This window comes from Typopeltis vanoorti, chromosome 3 (assembly GCF_054136105.1).
Source record: "Typopeltis vanoorti isolate ZY-2024b chromosome 3, IOZ_Tvanoo_1.0, whole genome shotgun sequence".
Taxonomy (NCBI): Eukaryota; Metazoa; Arthropoda; class Arachnida; order Uropygi; family Thelyphonidae; genus Typopeltis; species Typopeltis vanoorti.
In genome coordinates, this window is record NC_143551.1 from 90,826,702 (window position 1) to 90,848,149 (window position 21,448).

The window sequence follows — 21,448 nt, forward strand, 5'->3', positions numbered from 1 at the left end:
AAGATGTTAGTTTCGCCCTTATCTGAAGTCTAACACTTCTCAAAAGTGCTTTGTAGCGTTCAAATAGAGACTCTAATGACCATTCGAATCATCCTCTCCTATCTTCATATTATTGCACGAACTCTGAATGTCTTTTCATAGAACTGCTGTAGATTAGGAATCATAATATTGCTCATTATTTTTATTTTATCTTTTCATTTATTATATTTTGGTACAATACCGTTACAAAGGGATCTTAGTCCAAACAGGGAGAATCATCCCTCTACGGTGCCACTGCTGACATAACATTTAATGTCGATGATACACTCTGGTAAATAACGTTTCCCTGACTGACGCCAGACTTAGACACGTTTGATTATATAGAGAAACCTGTGAAGAATTCATAACTAAGTTTAACACACGTAAACCACAGTAGTAGGTTTTTTATTACGTAAATATTTCGTCCTAGGTATCTTAGGATATCATCAGCACAATACTGGGAATGACAAAAGAAAGAGCGCGTACGTACAAAGGAATCCAAATTGCGTGCAGTGACGCGTTGCGGCATGAACTTAAATTAAATTAAATTGAACTAAATTACTTAAATTAAATTAAAATTAGTTACAGTTAAATTATTATTTTACGCAATTTTGTATGACAATTTCCCATACTTTAGGGATGTCAAGAACATCATTGCGGTTTAGATTTGATCTGGGGAGTAGGGATTCAGCACTTTCTTTATATATAAATACAATCTTGAAATACAATTTTGCTGCCGCCTACAAACTCATCAACCAGATCCAAAACTTGTTACCCTCGCCTAAAGACAAACTTTCACCTATGCTACTACCTGGTGTATACGAGGTTCCATGCTCCTGTAAACTCTCTTATTTTGGACAGACAGACAGATCAGTTTTTAAACGCATTTCGGAACATCAAGACCATACCCGCCTCATCAAACCACATAAATCAGGCCTCGCTCAACACGGAGTTGAAAACCCAAACCACAAGATCCATTGGAAAAAGACAAAACTTCTACACAGATCTTCATATAAGTATGAACGTTCATATAAAGAAAGTGCTGAAGCCCTACTCCACAGACCAAATCTAAACCCCAATGATGTTCTTGCCATCCCTAAAGTATGGGAAATTGTCATACAAAATTGTGTAAAATAATAACTTAATTGTAATTAATTTTAATTTAATTTGAGCAATTTAGTTCAATTTAATTTAATTTAAGTTCAGGCCGCAACGCGCCACTGCACGCAATTTGGATTCCTTTGTACGGACGCGCCCTTTCTTTTGTCATTCCTAGTAATGCCTTACTGTACCGATGATGTCCTAAGATACCTAGGACGAAATATTTACCTAATAAAATACTTACTACTGTGGTTTATGTGTGTTGAACTTAGTCATTAGACACGTTTATCTGATATGTATTGTACAACACTCCAATAAATCTTACAACATGCGCTTTACACTCACTATAAATCTGCTGAACAAGCCGAACGCACTGTTATGAGCGATAATTTCTGGTATGCATGCAGTTCTCCTATTTCCAAAAAAACATCAGTCACAACAATAATATCCAGCCGCCTCCATATAAGACCGGTTAAGTTACCTTCCGTTTAAAACTAACAAGACAGTTTATAACAATACAGTCAGTTAACCCTAAAATACTCCATATTATACTCCATGTAACACAAAATATAAAACTAAGTAATACGAAAATTTATATATTTATTTAGGATATATATTAACAGGGGCGGCTTGTACATAGGCACTGCGAAACGGCAGCACCCCCAATTTTTCTCGATACATAAATCATCATCATAACACTAATTATGGGTATTAATTTATTTATAGTTGCTTGTAATATTTAATTTTATCATAAACAATCCTATACAATTCTCTTATTTTGTATAAAAATAATAAAAGTCCATCTTGTAGCACTTAGGAGGGCGAGGACGCTAGCAGCACTGTGTTTACCACAGTGTCATATTGCTACGCGCGCAAGCATATGCACGTCATAGTGAGATGCGGACTACCAGCGTAATTCGGCACTGTCCGTCGCACAGTTCCACTGTTGTTTATATGCAGTTTGCGCCAGTAGTAGAGTGTTCGTAGTGCTTATCGTGTTTACTCCGTCTCTTTAAATATTTGGACATTACAATTAAAGACAACATTTGTTATAGATTTTATTTTAGAACGTTATCGGGGTTATGATAATGGATTTTATTTTTAAATAATTTTGAATTATACTAAACTATAATTTTATCGATAATAAACAATATTTTTTCACGAAACAAAACAAGAAGAATATATTTTATTTTTAAACAATTTTGAATTATACCAAACTGTATAATTTTATCGATAATAAACAATACTTTTTGATGTTTAATTTTTTTTTAATTTTTTATTTTTACCATAATTTTGATATTTTATCCAAACACATACACACTGTACTTACAGTGTGTATGTATATTTCGAAAGTTGCAGCACCCCCACAATTTCAAGCTACGAGCCGCCATTGTATATTAATCAAAAACTTGTACTCTAAGAAAGTATAACTGAGAGTTCAGGAATTGTTCTTTTTTCACCTTATAAATATGAATATGAAATAAGAATAAAAAAAAATTAGCTAAGCATTAAAGAATTACTGTAATATGTACTTCCTTATCTACTTTTATTACACTGAAGTATCAGCAATATCAAATGCAAGTGTATCTATCAGATTAATGCGACAGAAATTCTTGCTTAAAACTGCGCTAATTATTTATTTATTTTTTTCTTCCCCTCATAATTTGAACTGCATTTATCAATTTCAGATTTCGGCATTTTCTTGTGCGTTTTACAGGCATATCATAACCATCTCAGAAAATCCAATATTGTCTTGTTCTGATTATTAATTTATGTCAATTTTGTTTTCATTATTTACCTGAAACATTAACGTGAATTAATGGTTGGAGTGCATATCACAGTGTAATTATTAAATAAAAGCATTTCAGTTGATTTTTGATTCTTATAATTGATTCCAATGGAAAACTATCAGTCAGGTATAACATAGTGAGTTCAATGGTCAAAGTCCTCTTTCGGTTCAAGCAGCAGCCTGACTTTTTCGTTGTTAGATTTCCAACTGGTTATTGTTATGATTACTGTTCTCTGTGTGGTTGCTGATTAAGTGCTGTGTTATGAAATATAGGTTACGCTAGGACGTTAACACTTTACAGTTTAAAGAAAGGTGATGAATGATGTGATAGGGGAGTAAGAACTAAAAGGTTGTTTGTGGAAGCAAAAATGATGTGTGGAAGAGTATAGTGTCGTTCAAAGCTACTGAATAATAATAATAATAATAATAATAATAATAATAATATACAACTCGGATACGGCAAAATTTTAAATTTAATATGGTACTGACTTAAATTAAGATAAAAAGAAATTGATTTTATTCTGTTATAGATGTATGTGAAAGTCAGAAATCAGCAATAAGCAGATAATGAGAAATTAAAAAATAATGTGAGATATTTATCTTCTTACAATTATGAAAACATTAATTAGGCTTCAAGAAGTCGAAATGCAGTACGTACAAAATTGACTAACTATAGTAGATAGAAGTATATAGGAAAATACTGACCATTATAACTTCATATTCAAGCAGCAATGATTATTTAATCTCCCCCTTCCTACCCCCGACACACGTACTGTCCTGATTTTTAGCACCTGTTTAATAAAACGCTTACTATTATCTGTTTATCGAATTCATTCCAATAGATGGCGCCAACTCATAATTAAAAAAAAAAACGTTTCTGCACCTAGTGTGTGAAGTAACGTGCTCTTCTAATGTAAACAATTGCGAATATTCAGTTATTGTTTACAAATCAAAGAACATAAGTTAGTAAGCTGTTGATCGTCGAATAATGTTCAATAAAGAACGGTATTAAATTTATAGAAGTGTAATATTTTTAATTAAAATAAAGGGGAGAAAGGAGAGCATTCCTTACCTTAATGGATGTCGCCTAATTACAAACTTTCTCACAGCATGGTTGTTTATTTTATTTACTTTTATTTATTTATTTTATGAAGCTTGCATACGCGAATTTGACCAACATATATTACGTCAGTACAGTAGAAACGTCACCATTATTACACCACTGGATATACTGTATGTTCCTCAAAAACATATGCATAAGTCGAATCTTGAAATCAAATTTCCGATTTCATATCATAAATATTTTGTATGAGATCACTCTGTCATTGATTACTGGTTTGTAAATCGTTTTTAAGTCTCTCTGTTGTAATATAGATAAGGATAACTATATAAAGGTGATGTCATTTTCTGTAAGTGAGATTGCAATAAAATTGTACTCTCGTTGCGAATGAGACCGTAAACATGAAACACACTTGACAGTAGTTATATGTACAGTAAGATTTAATATGTATTTGGATAATTCGTGTAGTTGCCTCTAGACGATCTTCCCGTGGAATAATAATAATAATAATAATAATAATAATAATAATAATAATAATAATAATAATAATAATAATAATAATAATTAATAATAATTATTATTATTATTATTATTATTATTATTATTATTATTATTATTATTATTATTATTATTATTATTATTATTATTATTATTATTATTATTATTATTATTATTATTATTATTATTATTATTATTATTATTAAATTATGGGATATGCATTAGGGAAGATAATATGTTACTGAACAAAATCCCATATTGAAAATAGATTATACAATTTCAATAATAACAACATAAACATAATCTTTGCCCTTACCCTTTAATATGTTTAAAATATAGACATTCATCGAAGGACTTTGCTTTATTCAAATATAATTTGTCCCCGATATGATGAAATAGTTTTTTCTTTGCTATGGCATGTAGGTCGTGTAGGCAAGCATAAAACAGAAGCTCTCACAAGAGAGCTTTGACCTTTCGCATGACACTGTAAACTCATTACCATCTCAATGGTCTTTAACCTTTATTGTATAAACACGAGTTTCCAACTGGAATATTTCTGATTATATCTCCATCGAATATCCCGTACATCTCGAGGAACCGTTTTTGAGTTGTTTCAACCAAGATTAAATTACATCGTCAGTTAGCCCATACGATTTTACATTCATCGTTCTTTAGGTCCTCTAAACTCATTATATTATTAATTAGCGAGGTTCCTTTTACTACAAAGCTGCAAATTAATGTTTAATATTTTCGTGTCGTATTTAATTTATTTTGAATCTATCGTCTTCCGTCTCTTGGATTAAAATAAATCGTGTATAATAACTAGTGGCGGTTCGTGGCTTGAAATCGTGGGGGTGCTGCAACTTTCGAAATATACATACACACTGTAAGTACAGTGTGTACGTGCTTGGATAAAATATCAAAATTATGCTAAAAATTAAAAAAAAAAATAAACATGAAAAAATATTGTTTATTATGGATAAAATTATACAGTTTAGTATAATTCAAAATGACTTAAAAATTACTATAACAGATGTTAACTGTCTTTAATCGTAATGTCCAAATATTTAAAAAGACAGAGTAAACACGATAAGCACTACGAACACTCTACTACTGGCACAAGCTGCATATAAACAATAGTGGAACTGTGCGACGGACAGTGCCGCATTATGCTGATAGCTCGCATCTCACTATGACATTCATATGTTTGCGCGCGTAGCAAAATGACACTGTGGAAAACACAGTGCCGCTACCGTCCTTCGTCCTCCTAAGTGCTACAAGATGGATTTTTATCTATTTATTTTTTTTACAAAATAAGAGGATTGTATGGGATTGTTGATGATAAAATTAAATATTACAATTTATATATCGAGAAAAATTGGGGATGCTGCAGTTCCGCAGTGCCTATGCACGAGCCACCCCTGATAATAACATAAAAACTTGTAAGAATAGAGAATATGAGATGAAATATAATGCAGATTTATATCGAGTTTAATTAAATGAACTTGAATATCATACTATTAGCCTACATCAGCGGTAACGTTACTATTTCAAAGAGCAAGTTAGTTCTGTTTGTTGTGAATGAAAATGATATGAAGCGTAAACCATCTTAGGTAATACTGTTCAGAGGGTAGATGGATTTTATTGCCTGACATGAGATCACCGTCCTACTTACTGATGGCCGAATATAAGTGCAAAAAAAGTTCAATATTTGACGCCTAAAGTAGAGACGATTTAACCGAGTTATTCAATTCTTCACTCACCCATATACTACCCGATATGAGACAATCATCCTGTTACTAGTGGCCGAATTTCATTGCAAAAAAGGTTCCATGTTTGATCGCTAGAGTAAGGATTCTTTAACTCTTCACTCACCCATGGTACTAACCTAGGAGTGGTTTACAACCTTCTTCGGCAGAATATACATCTTTTACATTTTGCTTTTTAAAGCAATATATTTCGAAGATAAGTTGCACTTTTCAGTAATTATTTAAATTCAACATGCATTCAAGTGAAGATGTCATATTGGAAGTAAAATAGTTATAAGTAATAAAATAACGTTATCTCTTTAAAGATTTAAATTACATTATTAATCTGTAATACCAACTGGACTCTCCTCAGTTCATTCTAGAGTCCTCCGATTTTTTATTTCTCGCATCCTATTATGGCTATTTTTCTCGATATATAAATATATTTATTAATTTCTTTATATTTGCTTGTAATATTTAATTTTATCATCAACAATCCTATACAATTCTCTTATTTTGTATAAAAATAATAAAAATCCATCTTGTAGCACTTAGGAGGGCGAAGGACGCTAGCAGCACTGTGTTTACCACAGTGTCATATTGCTACGCGCGCAAGCATATGCTCGTCATAGTGAGATGCGAGCTATTAGCGTAATGCGGCACTGTCCGTGGCGCAGTTCCACTGCTGTTTATATGCAGTTTGCGCTAGTAGTAGTGTTCGTAGTGCTTATCGAGTTTACTCCGTCTCTTTAAATATTTGAACATTACAATTAAAGACAACATTTGTTGTAGTTTTTATTTTACAACATTATTGGAGTTTCATTATTATTATTATTATTATTATTATTATTATTATTATTATTATTATTATTATTATTATTATTATTATTATTAAGAGAGACTTCCAGGGAGTCAGAGACTCATCGAGGGAGGCCACATACTACACACACCAGCTATCATACTTATTCTTGAATTCATTCACACTGCTTGCACTCACAACATCCAATTGCAATCCATTCCAATCACGCACCACCCTCTAAGAGAAAAATCTGGCCCTTACACCCTTCTTGGCAGCTTTCATTCTCAGCTTCCAAGGATGCCCTCTCGTCTTTTCCCCACCCTCCATAAATTGAAAAATCCCATCAATTGAAATCCTGTATTATCCTTTCAGCAGTTTGTAAGTCTCAATCATATCACCCCTCTTTCTCCTGTTTGTTAGTGCCTGCAGCCTAAAAATTCTCAATCTGTCTTCATAATGAGTATTTCATAATCCTGATCTTTTAATACTCTCCTTTGTACTCTTTCCAATATATCAGAATCACATCGGAAACCTGGAGACCAGACCTGCGCACAATAGTCCAAGTGAGGCCTTATCAAGGCCTTGTAAAGAGGCAAAATAACATCCTTATCTTTAAATGTGAACGTTCGTTTGAGCAATGCAATTATCTTTTGAGTTGTATTTGCAATCTTTGCCACATGGCCCCTGAACTTCAACTTCCTATCTATTAATACTCCAAGATCCATAGCCTCATCAGTTTCTTCTAGCCTAATCCCACCAATATATTATGACACTGGATAAGTGATCAAGCCGAAGTGAATGACTTTACATTTACTGACATTGAACTGACACCCATTTTCCATGCAGCATTCATGATTACCTTGCCTATCTTTGCATCATCAGCAACTAACCGTATGTCGCTTGTCAAATCCTTCCCAATATCATTAATGTACAGATTGAATAACAGTGGACCAAATACTGAACCTTGTGGTACACCACTTGTTACCTTAAATCGTGCAGACTCAGATCCTCCGTATACCACTTTTTGATATATGTCAGTCAGCCATCCTCCTATCCATGCTAATGTTGTATAACCCAAAACCATTTTCTCCAATTTATGCAATCATATCACCCCTCTTTCTCCTATTTGCTAATGTCTGCAATCTACAAATTCTCAACCTGTCTTTATAATCAGTAATCCACAATCCTGATATCATTTTCAACACTCGCCTTTGTACTCTCTCCAGTGGATTTTGGAGATAATGGAGTTATGATAATGGATTTTATTTTTAAGTAATTTTGAATTATACCAAACTGTGTAATTTTAAAATTAATAATTTAGTAATATTTGTAAAAATTTAATAATTTTGTCAAAAAAGACAAAAAAAAGATAAAAACTGGTGAGATCTTTCTGAGCAATAAATACAAAATGTTATATTCAGGCAACGAAAATCAAGGAAAAGAAGGAGTAGCCATAGTATTCAACACTAAATACGAGGCTAATCTCCTTGAATGGCAGGCAGTCTCAAGTAGAGTGATGTGGGCAAATATCAGAATGGGGAATTGGACAATGAGACTTATTTGTGCCTATAGTCTCACAGAAGGTTCTACTAAGGTAGAAGTGAAGGAATTTTTTGATACTTTAGAAAAAGCAACGGACATAATGAAAAAGGAAAAGTTGGTCCTTGTAGGGGATCTGAATAGCGAGTAGGAAATGATTGTGAGACATACAAAAATATTTTGGGAAAATTTGGAGAAAAGAGCAAAGCTAATAATAATGGCAAATATCTGTTGGATTTCTGCTCAGGACATGGACTGGTTATTACTAACACCATGTTCCAACATAAAAATGTGCACAAATTCACATGGATAGAAGAGGCAAGGAATAAGAAAAGTCTCATTGACTATGTTATTGTTGATAGTGATGTTTTCTCCCTGGTGCAGGACACCAGAGTGTACAGAGGATTTGAAATTGGAAGTGATCACTATTTAGTCTTGAGCAGGATAAAATTGAATTTCATATTGAAAAGAATAACATGTAAGAAAGTTTTAAAGCGAATAAAAGTTGAGCAGCTCTCAGATGTGAACTGTAGACTAACATATACAAAGATTATTGAACGAAAAATGAAAGAGTTTGAGCACAGGAACCAAACCTTGGAGATTCAGTGGCAAGCCTTGAAGAAAATCCTGATTGCTTCAGCCAGAGAGGCATGTGGTGAGGTTTTCTGCAAGGACAGAAAAATCAGGACTCCATGGTGGACACAGGAAGTTAAAGAGGCAGCGAAGGAAAAGAAGAAAGCATATCAAAAGTTCCTGGCAAAATAAGTCAGCTTTTGCTCTTAGAGAATACAGAGACAAATGTAAGAAAGCGAAAAACTGTAAAACTAGCTAAACAAAAGTCATGGGAGGACTTTGGCAAGAACAAAAAAATAAATATCAAGAAGGTGGTAAGATATTCTGGAGGTTGTTGAAGAAGCTTAGAAATGGAGGAAAGAGTGCTGTAAAAGGAGTTAGAGATGATAAAGATGACATGAAAACGGGAGACAAAGATATCCTTGAAGTATGGAGTAATTACTTCGAAAAATTGCTAAATGAAACGAGCAGTGATGGCACAGTGGTAAAAAACGCTCAACAGGTATACAGTCAGGAATACATATTCATACTTGAAGTGGAAAAAGTCATCAATGGCTGTCTTAAAATGTGAAAAGACAGCAGGAGTAGATGATATTCAACCAGAAATGCTGAAGTATGGTGGTATAAAAGTCTTACAGTGGCTGCACTGCATAGTTCAGAAGGCCTGGACAGAGGGACGAATTACTGATGATTGGAGTAGAGCTCTAATAGTACCCATATATAAAAAAGAAAATTAAACTGAATGTGAGAATTACGGAAGTATTTCCCTACTGAGTGTTCTGGGCAAGATTTATGCCAGTATACTTGAGAAACGTTTGAGAAGAATTGTGGAAGAAAAGCTTAGTGAAGAACAAGCTGGATTCAGACCAAATAGAGGCTATCACGATCAGATCTTCACTTTACGACAAATAGTTGAGAAAGCATGGGAATATAACAAAGATCTATATTTAAGTTCTGTCGATCTGGAAAAGGCATACGACATAGTGCCTAGAATGAAGCTATTCAAAACACTACAGTTATATGGTGTCAATGGGATTTATATCAAGCAATACTTAGTCTTTATTTGAGTTGTAAATCAGCATTTAGAATTGAACAGGAAGTACAGGAATATTGTTTAATGTTAAATCTGGTGTGAGACAAGGATGTACATTACCCCCTCTGTTATTCATTATCTATATGGATTGCATTATGAAGGAAAGTGGTAATAAACATGATATCAGAATTGGAGATGTTAATATCAGCTCTTTGCTTTATGTGAAGGATGTTATACTTCTAAATAAATCCGCTACAAATTTGCAAGATTCCCTGACTAAATTGAATAACTGTTGTAATAGATATAGTGAAGGTCAGCAATAAAAAGACAAAGACAATGAAAATATGTAGAATCGTTGAAAATGTCAACTGTGTTGTGAACGGAAAACCTGTGGAACAAGTAAAACATTTCAGCTACTTAGCCACGATTTTTAGTGAAGATGGTAAATTAAATATGGAAATAGACAACAGAATCAACAAAGCTGGTATGGTAGGAAGTCAATTGAATAAATTCATATGGAATAAGAGAGAAATTAGTCGGAACACTAAATTATCTGTATACAGTACAGTATTAAAACCAGTTTTAACTTAGGGATCCAAGACCTGGGTCAGAAGTAAAACACTTAACCAAAGACTAGAGACCGCAGATATGAGAGTCCTGAGAAAGATTAGAGACGTGAACAGATGGCATCAATGCCAATATCATATTAAAAACGAGGATATTAGGAGAGAACTCGACATTGTCAGCATCCAGGAATGCGTTAGCAGAGCTAATCTCAGATGGTATGGTCACTTGAACAGAAATGGGCGAGAAAAGATTAGCAAAACAAGTTTTTCTCTGCCAGGTTGGCAGTAAAACTACCCAGAAGAAGACCAAGATGTAGGTGGATTGATACGGTACAAAGTGCCTAAGACGATAGAAATATAAGATCTGATAATGTTGGAGTCTTGACAAGTAACAGACTGATTTGGAGGAAAATTGTAGATAGGAAGTTAGTAATGATGTAAATTTGTCATGTAGTGCTATCATATCCTCTACACCCCTTGAGGGTACATGTCAGGAATTTGATGATGATGATGATGATGATGTATAATTTTATCATCATCATAGGTATCAAGGATTTAGGCCTAGCATGGCCTGTTCCGGCCTTAAAAGTCATCGTTGAATCGTTTAAGAGGACGTCCTGGTTTTCTTTTTCCTAATGGCTTGTACTTTAAGGCTTGTTTTGGTAATCTTTCTGTTTTCATTCTTTGAACGTGTTCCATCCATTTATGTTTATATTTTTTAATATTTTCTATTACTGGTTCTTGGTTTTCTTTCATAATATCTTCGTTTCTTTTGTGATCAAATAGGGTATACTTTGCAGTTTTTCTCATAAACTTCATTTCTGCTGTTATTAATCTTTGTTTGTCTTTTTGTTTTATTGTCCAGATTTCGCTTCCATACATTAAGACCCGTAGGGCTAATGTATTGTATATAGTTTTAGCCTGGTTTGTTTTTGAACTAGGTTTGGTTTAAATATAGAGTTAATTACACCTGTAATTTTTAAATATTTTGCAATTTTTACTTTTATATCTTTTTCATATGTGATCATACATCCTAGGTAGTTAAATGAATTCACCTGTTCTAAGATCTTGTTATCTATTACTATTTTAGTTCTTGCTGGATCTTGTCCTTTGAAGGCCATAGTTTTTGATTTTTCCGTTGATATTATCATAACATAATCTTTGGATATCTCATTTAGATTCAAAATAGCTTTCTGTATGTTATCTTCAGAATTTGTAATTATTATTTGGTCGTCTGCAAAGAGGAGGGTGTTTAAGTTAACTGTAGGTGAAAGTTTAATTCCTTGATGTAAATTTTTACTCCATTTTATTATTATTTCATTTAAGTAGATATTAAAAAGAATTGCTGAGAGGGGGACATCCCTGTCGGACCTCTTGGTTTATCTCTCTTGTATAAGATAGCTCGTGATTTAATCTTATTTGTATCATTATTATATAATTTTTAATTATATTCCCCAAATTTGTAGCGGATTTATTTATTTAATAATATTATATCATATAATTTTATCGATAATAAATAATATTTTTTCATGTTTCATTTTTACCATAATTTTGATATTTTATCCAAACACGTATCACTATACTTACAGTCGTATGTATATTTCGAAAGTTGCACCCCCCCCCCCACGATTTCAAGTCACGAGCTACCACTGTTCATTAATTTACTTTCAAATACTTATTTCCACGATTCTTCAGATGCAGTTGTCGTGCTCATTTAAGGATTCAACACTCATTCAAATTCACGCTATCTAACTCGAACGATGAAGATTAGTGCATACCAAAAATAGTTTCTGAAATGCTAACAATTCTAAAAAGGGGATTGAGAGAGAGAGACTAAAAACGATCCAGAAAGGAAAAAAAAAAGAAAAAAGGTTAGAATACCAAGAAGAAGAAGAAGAAGGAAAAAAAAACACGAAGTACAGACCAAATCTCATCAGAACAGTCTGATGTTCTTTCAGAAAAACGAAGAAATCCAAAGTATATTGGAAGGTTGCTAAAACCGGAATGTTTTATTAATGAATGTGTAGGACAGTTAGTAAAAACGTTGTTAATTAATAACTAAAATGACTATTACTTTGCAATTAATAGTTATTTTAAGAGACAAATCCGTGTAAAATAGTTAGAGGTCATGTGTGAACTGAAATAAAAACGACACACACACGCACGCACGCACGCACGCGCACACACATACACAAATTTGTTGAATTATATTCATGTAACGTAGTTATAATCGTATGCATAAAACTTAAATAATTACTTAATATTCACTATAAAGTATTAAACGATATTTGTTTATTATTAAAATTAGTATTTATTACAATAAAACAAATTTTCTGGTTAAACTAAGTACTGTTTAATCTTTTCAGACATGTTGGAGACTTGGGCAATATAGGATGTGATGACCATGGTATAACCAACATTGCTTTTGTTGATAATATAGCATCGCTTGTGGGAGAGCACTCGATCATTGGAAAATCCATGGTGGTAAGTATCTTTGTCTTTTACCATATCTTAATTTTTGTCAGTAATGAAAAAATACAATTACGAAAAAAAAAAAAACATGACCATGAAATCATTGTTTGAGATTTTACCTTATTTTAGATAAACCTCTAAAAACCTGTTTTTTAGAGGTTTATCTAAAATGTAAATAAAATCGCAGTGTATTTAGATTTTATCTAAATACACTGTGATTTCTTTTCACTGGCCAGTTCAACACTAGATTTATATTCCGGCTTTGTGTGAAGAATGGATAACAAAATTGGTTCAAATAGTTCTCGTCTCTGACTTCGATTAAATTACTAAAGCTGTAATAATAAATAAAGACATCCTTTGACCATAATAATGAATGTCATTTGTTCAAGAAAGCATTTCAACGCCACACTTTTCGCATCTGATACGATACATCCGCTCTTCTTAACAGACACCTGTAAAAAAAAAAAAACACGTACAGCAGCTCAATTTTTACAGGTAAAAAATCTTTAGTTTTTTCTGTTTTCTTCTATTTTATGTCATTTGATAAACTGAGTTAAATTGCATCATATTACAATACCAACGAGTTCTTCAAGGACAAGGTCATCATTGATGAACGTGCCTGTATGAAGAGCTTTAGGGATACTTTTTTATTTCGTACTAGGACAGTTAACAATAATGTTAACAAAAAAACAATAGTGTTAATAATAATATTAACTTATCGATGTAACTTCCTGTTATGTTTTCGTCTGAAATAAATGTGCGGTATTCATAGACTTATTTACAGCAGTCAGTAACGAGCCATCCTGTTAAATAAGATAGCTGTTGCCTTGGGCTGATTTCCGGTCTGTGAGGAAGAAAGGAGAACATCCGTGGTATTAATCTACATGCGGAATTGGGTTTTCTTTTGTTATAATTTTTTTTTAATATCATTTGCGATACTGTTATACTTAATCTATTTTTCTCGCAGTTCTTTGCAAATTTAAACAAGCACTTTTTCACTTCACAAAATAGATAGGGTGCCTATCGCCACGCCCGGCTCGAGGCAGGTGGGGGAATGGACGAATGCGCAGGCGGAAAAGTAAAAGGGCGGAAAACTTACAAAGAGTTTATGTTACAATTATACTGGAGTCAGAAACAATTTAAATAATAATAATAATAATAAAATTAGATATATAATGTTTCAAAAATATTAAATTTATATATACATATTTATATAGATAATTATATTTTATTCTAATTATATAAGCTCCAAATAATTATTTTAATTTTGATAATCCCTGGGACAGAAACATTTAGATCCAATTTCATTGAGAAAATTTGATTCTCTTATAAATAGAATATTTTTATTTAAGAAACAAAATTAATCGGAAGTTTTTATTTAATAATTTAATATTTTAATATAAAAATGTGATATATTGATAAATAATATAAATATGAAACCGAAGGGCGGAAAAAAAAATCTTGCACACATTCAAAAATTTGCTCGGCCGGCGCTGCCTATCACAATGGGTTTGTGGATTGCAAGAGTTAGTTGATAGGCGAATAAGGCAGGATATGATAGAAACATTTAAGTTACTTAAAGAATTATATAGGGAAAAAAAAAATATACAAGAAATATTTCAGCACTTGGCTAGAGAGAGCAGAACAAGAGGTCATCTAATAATAATAAAAATGAAAAAGTGCAGAAATGAAGGTAAAAAAAAAAAAAAAACGTAAGGCGCTAAGAAAAGATGAAAATCAGTAATGCATGGTTTGAAGAAAAGAAGAAAAAAAAAAGTCTCAACCAAAATAAGAATCCATCATATATGAAAGAAGAAAGATAATGGAGAAAAAAGTACTGTGAGTAGTAAACCCAAACATATGCAGAACAGAACAATTCAGTGTAAGAGTTTCAGTGGTAGGCTCCACCACACAATAGGGGGAGATTAACAATAATTTTTCTTAGATATAAGTGACAGCTTTCGATCAGAAATTATCAGTGTTAACTTCTATCTCTTATCCGATAATTATATTAACTATCTTCCCTACCTATTCTTATAAGCAGGAATTCATGGCTCGTAGTTCAACCTTACGAATGAGTTGAAGAGAAAAATCAGAAAAGTATCTTTAAAGAAGTAACCTGATAGCTTTATAAAAAGCAGTGGGACATTAAAAACATTTTCTACTTTTATTTTATGAAATTTTTTTTTTTTTCAAATTATTTTAGGTTCATGCAGATCCTGATGATTTTGGCACCAATCCTGAGATTCCAGACAGCCTGACCAGCGGTAATGCCGGAACCCGAATTGCTTGCTGTGCTATCGAGCAGGTAGACAAACTTCCTACCACTCCTATCTTCAGGAAGAAACAGCTGAAGAAGTCTAAACGACGTGTTAACAATTACTGAATTTACGTTCCTTCAAGAAGTTTTGTAAAACATTATTATCAGTTAATTTTCTAAACATCTGTGGATATATTTGCATAAGATATTAATTCGTTGTCATTCTTTTTCTACTACAAAATGTGATCAGTTTAAATAAAGAATCACTTTTTGAATTCTTTTTAGATCTTTGGCGTGTGTATTTATTAAATGCATAATACAATTATATAAAAACTTCGGTGAATATATTGCAGTAATACTTTAACACTTCCTAAATCTTATTTTAAATTGTCTAACTTCCATAAGCCTACAAAGTTTGCTTTCTAAGCAGTTTTTGCCACATTCTCTCTCTCTCTCTCTGACTGATATCTATCAAAAAAAAAAAAAAGTGGGATATAGGGAAAGAATATGAGTCTGCAAGAAGTATTTATGAAGGTGATCAGCGGTGTACTGTAGAGATCAATCCTTGATCCATTGTTGTTCAGTCTTTACATCAATGCGTTGTGAAGGTTTGATTTGTGGCATACAACTATTTGTTCATGACGCAAAGATTTGCAGGGTAATCAGGAATGCGACAGACATGCAGCACTTGCAGAATTATTCGAATGGGTTGTTATATTATAGGTTATGCACTTAGGTATTATGATATATTGAATGTTATATTATATTGGTGTGCTTATGCTAAAAACACTGAAATGAAAATGAAAATATAATATTAATTATTTTTGATACCCCATTCAGTCCCCCATTCGTCCTGGGTTCTGTGCCTGTGCACCCGTTGCACCTGCCTAGTTACGTCACTGTATCTAACCTCTATGTAGCTTGGAAGTGGCACTTGCATCCTCTGCACTAGGCCGCCCGAAGATAGACTTATAGTTCAAGTCTAGCAGCTGACTGGGGGAAACTTTTTCTAAGCCTTTCTTCGACAGATTCCCGAGTTAATCGATCTATGGCACAGGCAATTGGGTTTTTTCTCCTGGAAACTCGTTATTTCAGACAGTAACACATCCTGTTAGGGTTATGTATCAAGAGATAGAAGCACTTGTTTGACGGTTTCTTCGTCGGTAGCCACCTATAATTAGTGATAGTCATGAGTCAGCTGTCTCCGATTGGCTACCGGTGGAGTGAACTACCCACTCCACCGGTAGCCACTTCAAAAGCTAGATTAGGGTTAATTATATACTGTATATCAAAATCATTTACCACCCTAAAACGTGGATAGATATACTAAGGGAATTGATGTGACGCCATCATCTTCTATATACAAGTAGTACAGTCACAAGATAGCCTCAGATGAACCATCGCTCACAGACCTGAAATCTTCTTTAACTTCTAATTTTGTTGTTTGTAGTTCTTCAGCTATCATCACCAATATAATACTGATTATTATATTTACTCTTTTCTTCACTGAGAATAAAATATCCTTTAAATGATATCCAACTATGTTATTTACTGTCAAACAGGCCTCACTAACGCCTATAATTTTTCATCACTCCTTCCACATTCTTCAGAACACTTTTGCTATTTTTCCTTACATCGTGAATATTAGTGATCATGCACAAACTTTGTTTGCTCACACTTAGATAAAGGATGAAATCAAGAATATAATTTCTTGGCATTTCTAATTTATAATATAAGCAAGTGGAAAATCATTCAAGGGTATTTTAGAAATAAGGTGAGACGCCTTTTACTTGTATATGAAAATATGACTTCTGCATCACTAAAATCTTGGTATCACTTCTAGGTCTGGCTCCCACTGATACACTTTTCCACAGAGGTGGTCGCCGAGCTGGATATGAATGACTCTGCTCGGCAGTGGAGGTGAACCCCTCTTTTAGGCCCAGCCACCGTTGAGGGTTCCTCTCTCCATTGCAGGGTGGGCCTGTCACTGAGTGGAACCACTGCTGAGTAAAATGATTCTTTGGGTAGCTCACACTTGGCGAGTTTAGAGTAGTCTGGAGGATCGCGTCAGGTTTTGGAGACTTCTCTTCACTTATATATAGTGAAACCGATCTGGGTAGTGGCTCTTCCCACAATGCATATCATTATACACATGTCCGAAAAGTAGGGTGCGTTGCATTATAAGATACTAAGGCAATTGATGTGAAGTCATTAGCCTTTATATACAAGTAGTCCAGTCAAGAAGTTACTCAACTCGCAAATTTTGTTTGCTTACGCTTGGATAAATGATTACCATGAATATAATTGCTTTGCATCTTTAATTTATATATACCATGTGTGTATATACACATAGTGCTTTTATCATCTACTTCAGGCTACAAATAAATAAGCAGAGGAGTAGTCTCACACTTCCTCATGCGGCTTTTATCCATCTATTTGGGGTTGGCCTTTTTACATGATGCGACTTTACGTGCGCGATCCAACCGACTTGTCACAGAGGGAGGTGACGTGTCGGCGGTGAGGTGATCCCCCTCTATGGGGCTCAGCCACCGTTGAGGGTTCCTCTCTCCATGGCAGGGCGGGTCCGCCCCCAACCTGACGTTCGGGGGGGGGGGGAACAGGCCTGTATTTTTGTCTGTAGAAGTGTTTATTCATGGGGCCGGTTTGCCTGCTCTGAGGGACGAAAAACCAGAGTTTCGGTGTGATCTCCCCCCCCCCCACACACACCACCATCGTATGAGACCGGCTAATTCACCTTTAGTCGAAAACGACCAGATAAAGGTTCCTCACATCGTGGACGGGAATGGAACCCAGGTCTTTCCGACCAAAGCGCAACGTCTATCTATACCGAGTTACTGAGGCTCAGGAATAGTCTCACACTGGCAGATCAATATCATTTACCACCTAAAAACGTGCATAGACATCCTTGTCGAACCTCCATCCTGTTGATGGAATAGTGGCAACTTTCTCACTCATTAAACCTGAAAACGTTTGATAAGTTTAATAGAAGTTAATCTCCACTCTCAATGCAAGATTGTCTGGAGTTCTGCCAGCGATATTAGCAACCATGGGTGAATCCTCACACATCGTCCTACATCATCCAAAATGCAGAATTCTTATATACAATCATGTTTTTCATCACTGCTCCGAGATGGATAAACTGTGTGTCTCTGTTGAGCCAATAGTGCTTCTCTAACCTCAGACTACACCACAGTGGACCTTGCTGGTGAATACTATGGAATTCACAAGCAAGGATCACCATCACTGTAGAATTTCATAAGTGCAGTAATCGAAGCATTATGCAGACATCCTGTTCGTAGGATTATATTGCCCTACGAAAAATCCCCTGATGAGATTCATTGCTCCAAAACATGGTCTCCATTGTTCAGAGTCCACTGTGCTTTTAGCCGAGCACAAACTCTCGCTATTATATAGCGAGAGTTTGTGCTCGCTAGAAGAAAATAATTGTTTCTTCTAGTGTCTCCTATATTCTGTTAATTCTATTATATTCTATAATTTTTGTCTAATGTAATCAATGTGTCCAGTGTCTCTTTTCATGGTTTTTGGATGATGTGTGCTTCTGCTGAGGAGCCAATACTTTTTACATCATGGTATAATATATATGAAGTCCTAAATTTCTCTGAAGATATTCAGATTTTATCAAAAAATGCCCTTTCTCTGCTTTGAGAACAGTCGTTTTATAACTCTCCACATGCAGTGATATCCAAATATCAAAGCATTATTAGCAACTAGAAGAAATAGTTTGACACAGTACTGTCTAACAGTGGGCTTTAAAAAGACGAATCTGTTCGCTATTCGGTGAGCGTATGTTATAGTAGTAGTAGTGCGATACTGTACTTTGACAACGTATGGCAAAGGTCATAAAAGTTTTATTGGAAGCAGGTAGCAGAGTTAAGTCTACCAGTTTATTCTTTGGTTTTTCACTTTATAGCACAAGCCAACTTTATTTATTAAGGATTTCAGATAAAATAAATAAAGAATTCTTTTGATGCATTTTATTCCCCAAAGGCAGGAGACCTTTTCTTTTTCTTTTTTTTTTTTGAAATGAGTCTCCATCCTCGGTGATCACTGATAATTGATTTCATGAGCTGAAATCAATTATCAGTGCCATCTTGTGTTCCTAAACCATAAATGCCATTATAGTCTAACATACCGTCAGTTCTCTTCCAATTTTTGTAAGGGAATAACGCATCTTGCGCCAAACATCGACTAATTTCTGGAACTGGCTGAAGTGAGATATAGAGAAAAGTTCCTCTATTAGGCTCAAAGTTATAATTTTTTTTCTGCCAACCTAGAATTATGGCAACATAAGCATTGCCACAGGGTTAAACAAAAATTCGTCGGTCCTGGGACATGAAATGAAATATGCACTAATTACTAAAAGTCGTAGCACAGTCTTTCCATAGCAAGAACATAGACTGACCTAAGCAATATGCAAAATTTTGTGGATTTTCAATGAAATCGGTTGGTTCTTCTCTTGGAAGTTTTCGATCTTGTTTGTCTAAAGATGAATATACACACAAAAGATTTAAGTGTCTCAGAGGAGAATGGTAGGTTGTTGTTATCTGGGGAAAATGTCTAAAAACACTATTATATAGAAATTAAATATTCAAAAATTCATAATTAGAAAAGTGTCGAAGAAGTAGAGGTCCACAAAATATAGTGAACGACCAGGCACACTTAAATACTGAGTGACAGGCACGAACATTGCTTGCGAATTTGCTTAAATTATCTCTTGGTCAGATCCTAGATAATCTATTTGAGGAAATGATGCGAGCAGTGAAAAGGGATCTCATAAACTTTCCTATGACTTGTGGAGCACCATAACACTAAGTGTCAGAAGACTTGCAGCCCCCAAAACCTTTGCTAATAATAACGATGGCAATGCACACAGAACCTAGGGCGTAAATATTGGTCGTGTTGAGCGACAAATCACCTTATGCGCTATTCCGGTCTGATGGACATGTTTAGATATGAATATGTCTGGAGAACCCTTTTTTATGCAAAAATTTCGTCTACCAACGATCAAGTCTGAAGTTTATGGAGTAATGATGTGTTTGCTTCTCATGATATAAATTAGGTTCGCTAGACATGTGCATGTACTCATGAATGTTAAGTCCTATGTTAATGCTATGCACAATAATTGTATATTATCCCACATGTTGCTATTTTGTAATACTAACTCTCACACTTTCCAACACGCCAATTTTCTAACAGAGCAATGATTATAATGGAGTAGTTTAAAAAATAATAAAATCGAAGAGTTGGAGTGCCAAGCAGAGTCCCATATTAAAGCCGATAAGCTTCAGCAGGATAAACTGAAATGTATAAATCTGGCTCGACCAAGGGCGCCTATTTATCTGTGGAACACTTACTAATTCTTCAGTATCACTAATTTCCTATCCAGAGATGAGTCGAGTCTTCCACGATACTTGCTATTATTACGGCCAAAGATAAAACAATACGTTATTTGATAGAAATAAAAAATGCAGTTCTTTGTACCTGCATGCGTCTGATGACTTTTGGTAGGAAAACATATACTTCAGATAAAAATAAAGGAATAAAAATAATAATTTTTAAAAAAAAATGTGAAAATTGTGTAAAAATTGCATGGGAAACAACCAAATTACCATTCATTTGACCACCAGACAGTGTTTCGTGGTTAAATCAGTGAGCCGTGAAAGAGATTTCAAATGGTTTAGTTGTTGAACCACTCGAAAAGTGATTCAACAACTGAAAGTTGATGAATGTTCGTCGAGAACAATAATCTCTGCTTCATCAAGGTTCAGTGGAACTTTTTGGTTAAAAACAAGGTCCCACCAATACCGCTCTTCATTCCCTGAAATTGGCTTCGTGTGACTTTTTTTTTTTTCTTTTTCGCAGTTTAAGAGAATTTTGAAAAGTGAAAAATTAGATGATGTTAACCTAATCCAGCAAAATGTGACCAGAGAGTATTAAGCATATCGGTAAG

General features: G+C 34.1%; 1 protein-coding gene across 1 annotated transcript in view; it reads left to right on the top strand.

The window, feature by feature from the left end:
• The window catches only part of LOC150108379 (uncharacterized), a 44,216-nt gene extending 28,476 nt beyond the window's left edge, over positions 1-15,740 (top strand). Inside the window, exons 6-7 of the mRNA XM_090390732.1 lie at positions 13,091-13,208; positions 15,403-15,740. Of these exons, the coding sequence (XP_090246858.1) occupies positions 13,091-13,208; positions 15,403-15,582 (298 nt within the window). The 3' untranslated portion in view covers positions 15,583-15,740. The remainder of the gene's footprint in view (positions 1-13,090; positions 13,209-15,402) is intronic.
• The last annotated feature ends 5,708 nt before the right edge of the window (positions 15,741-21,448 follow it).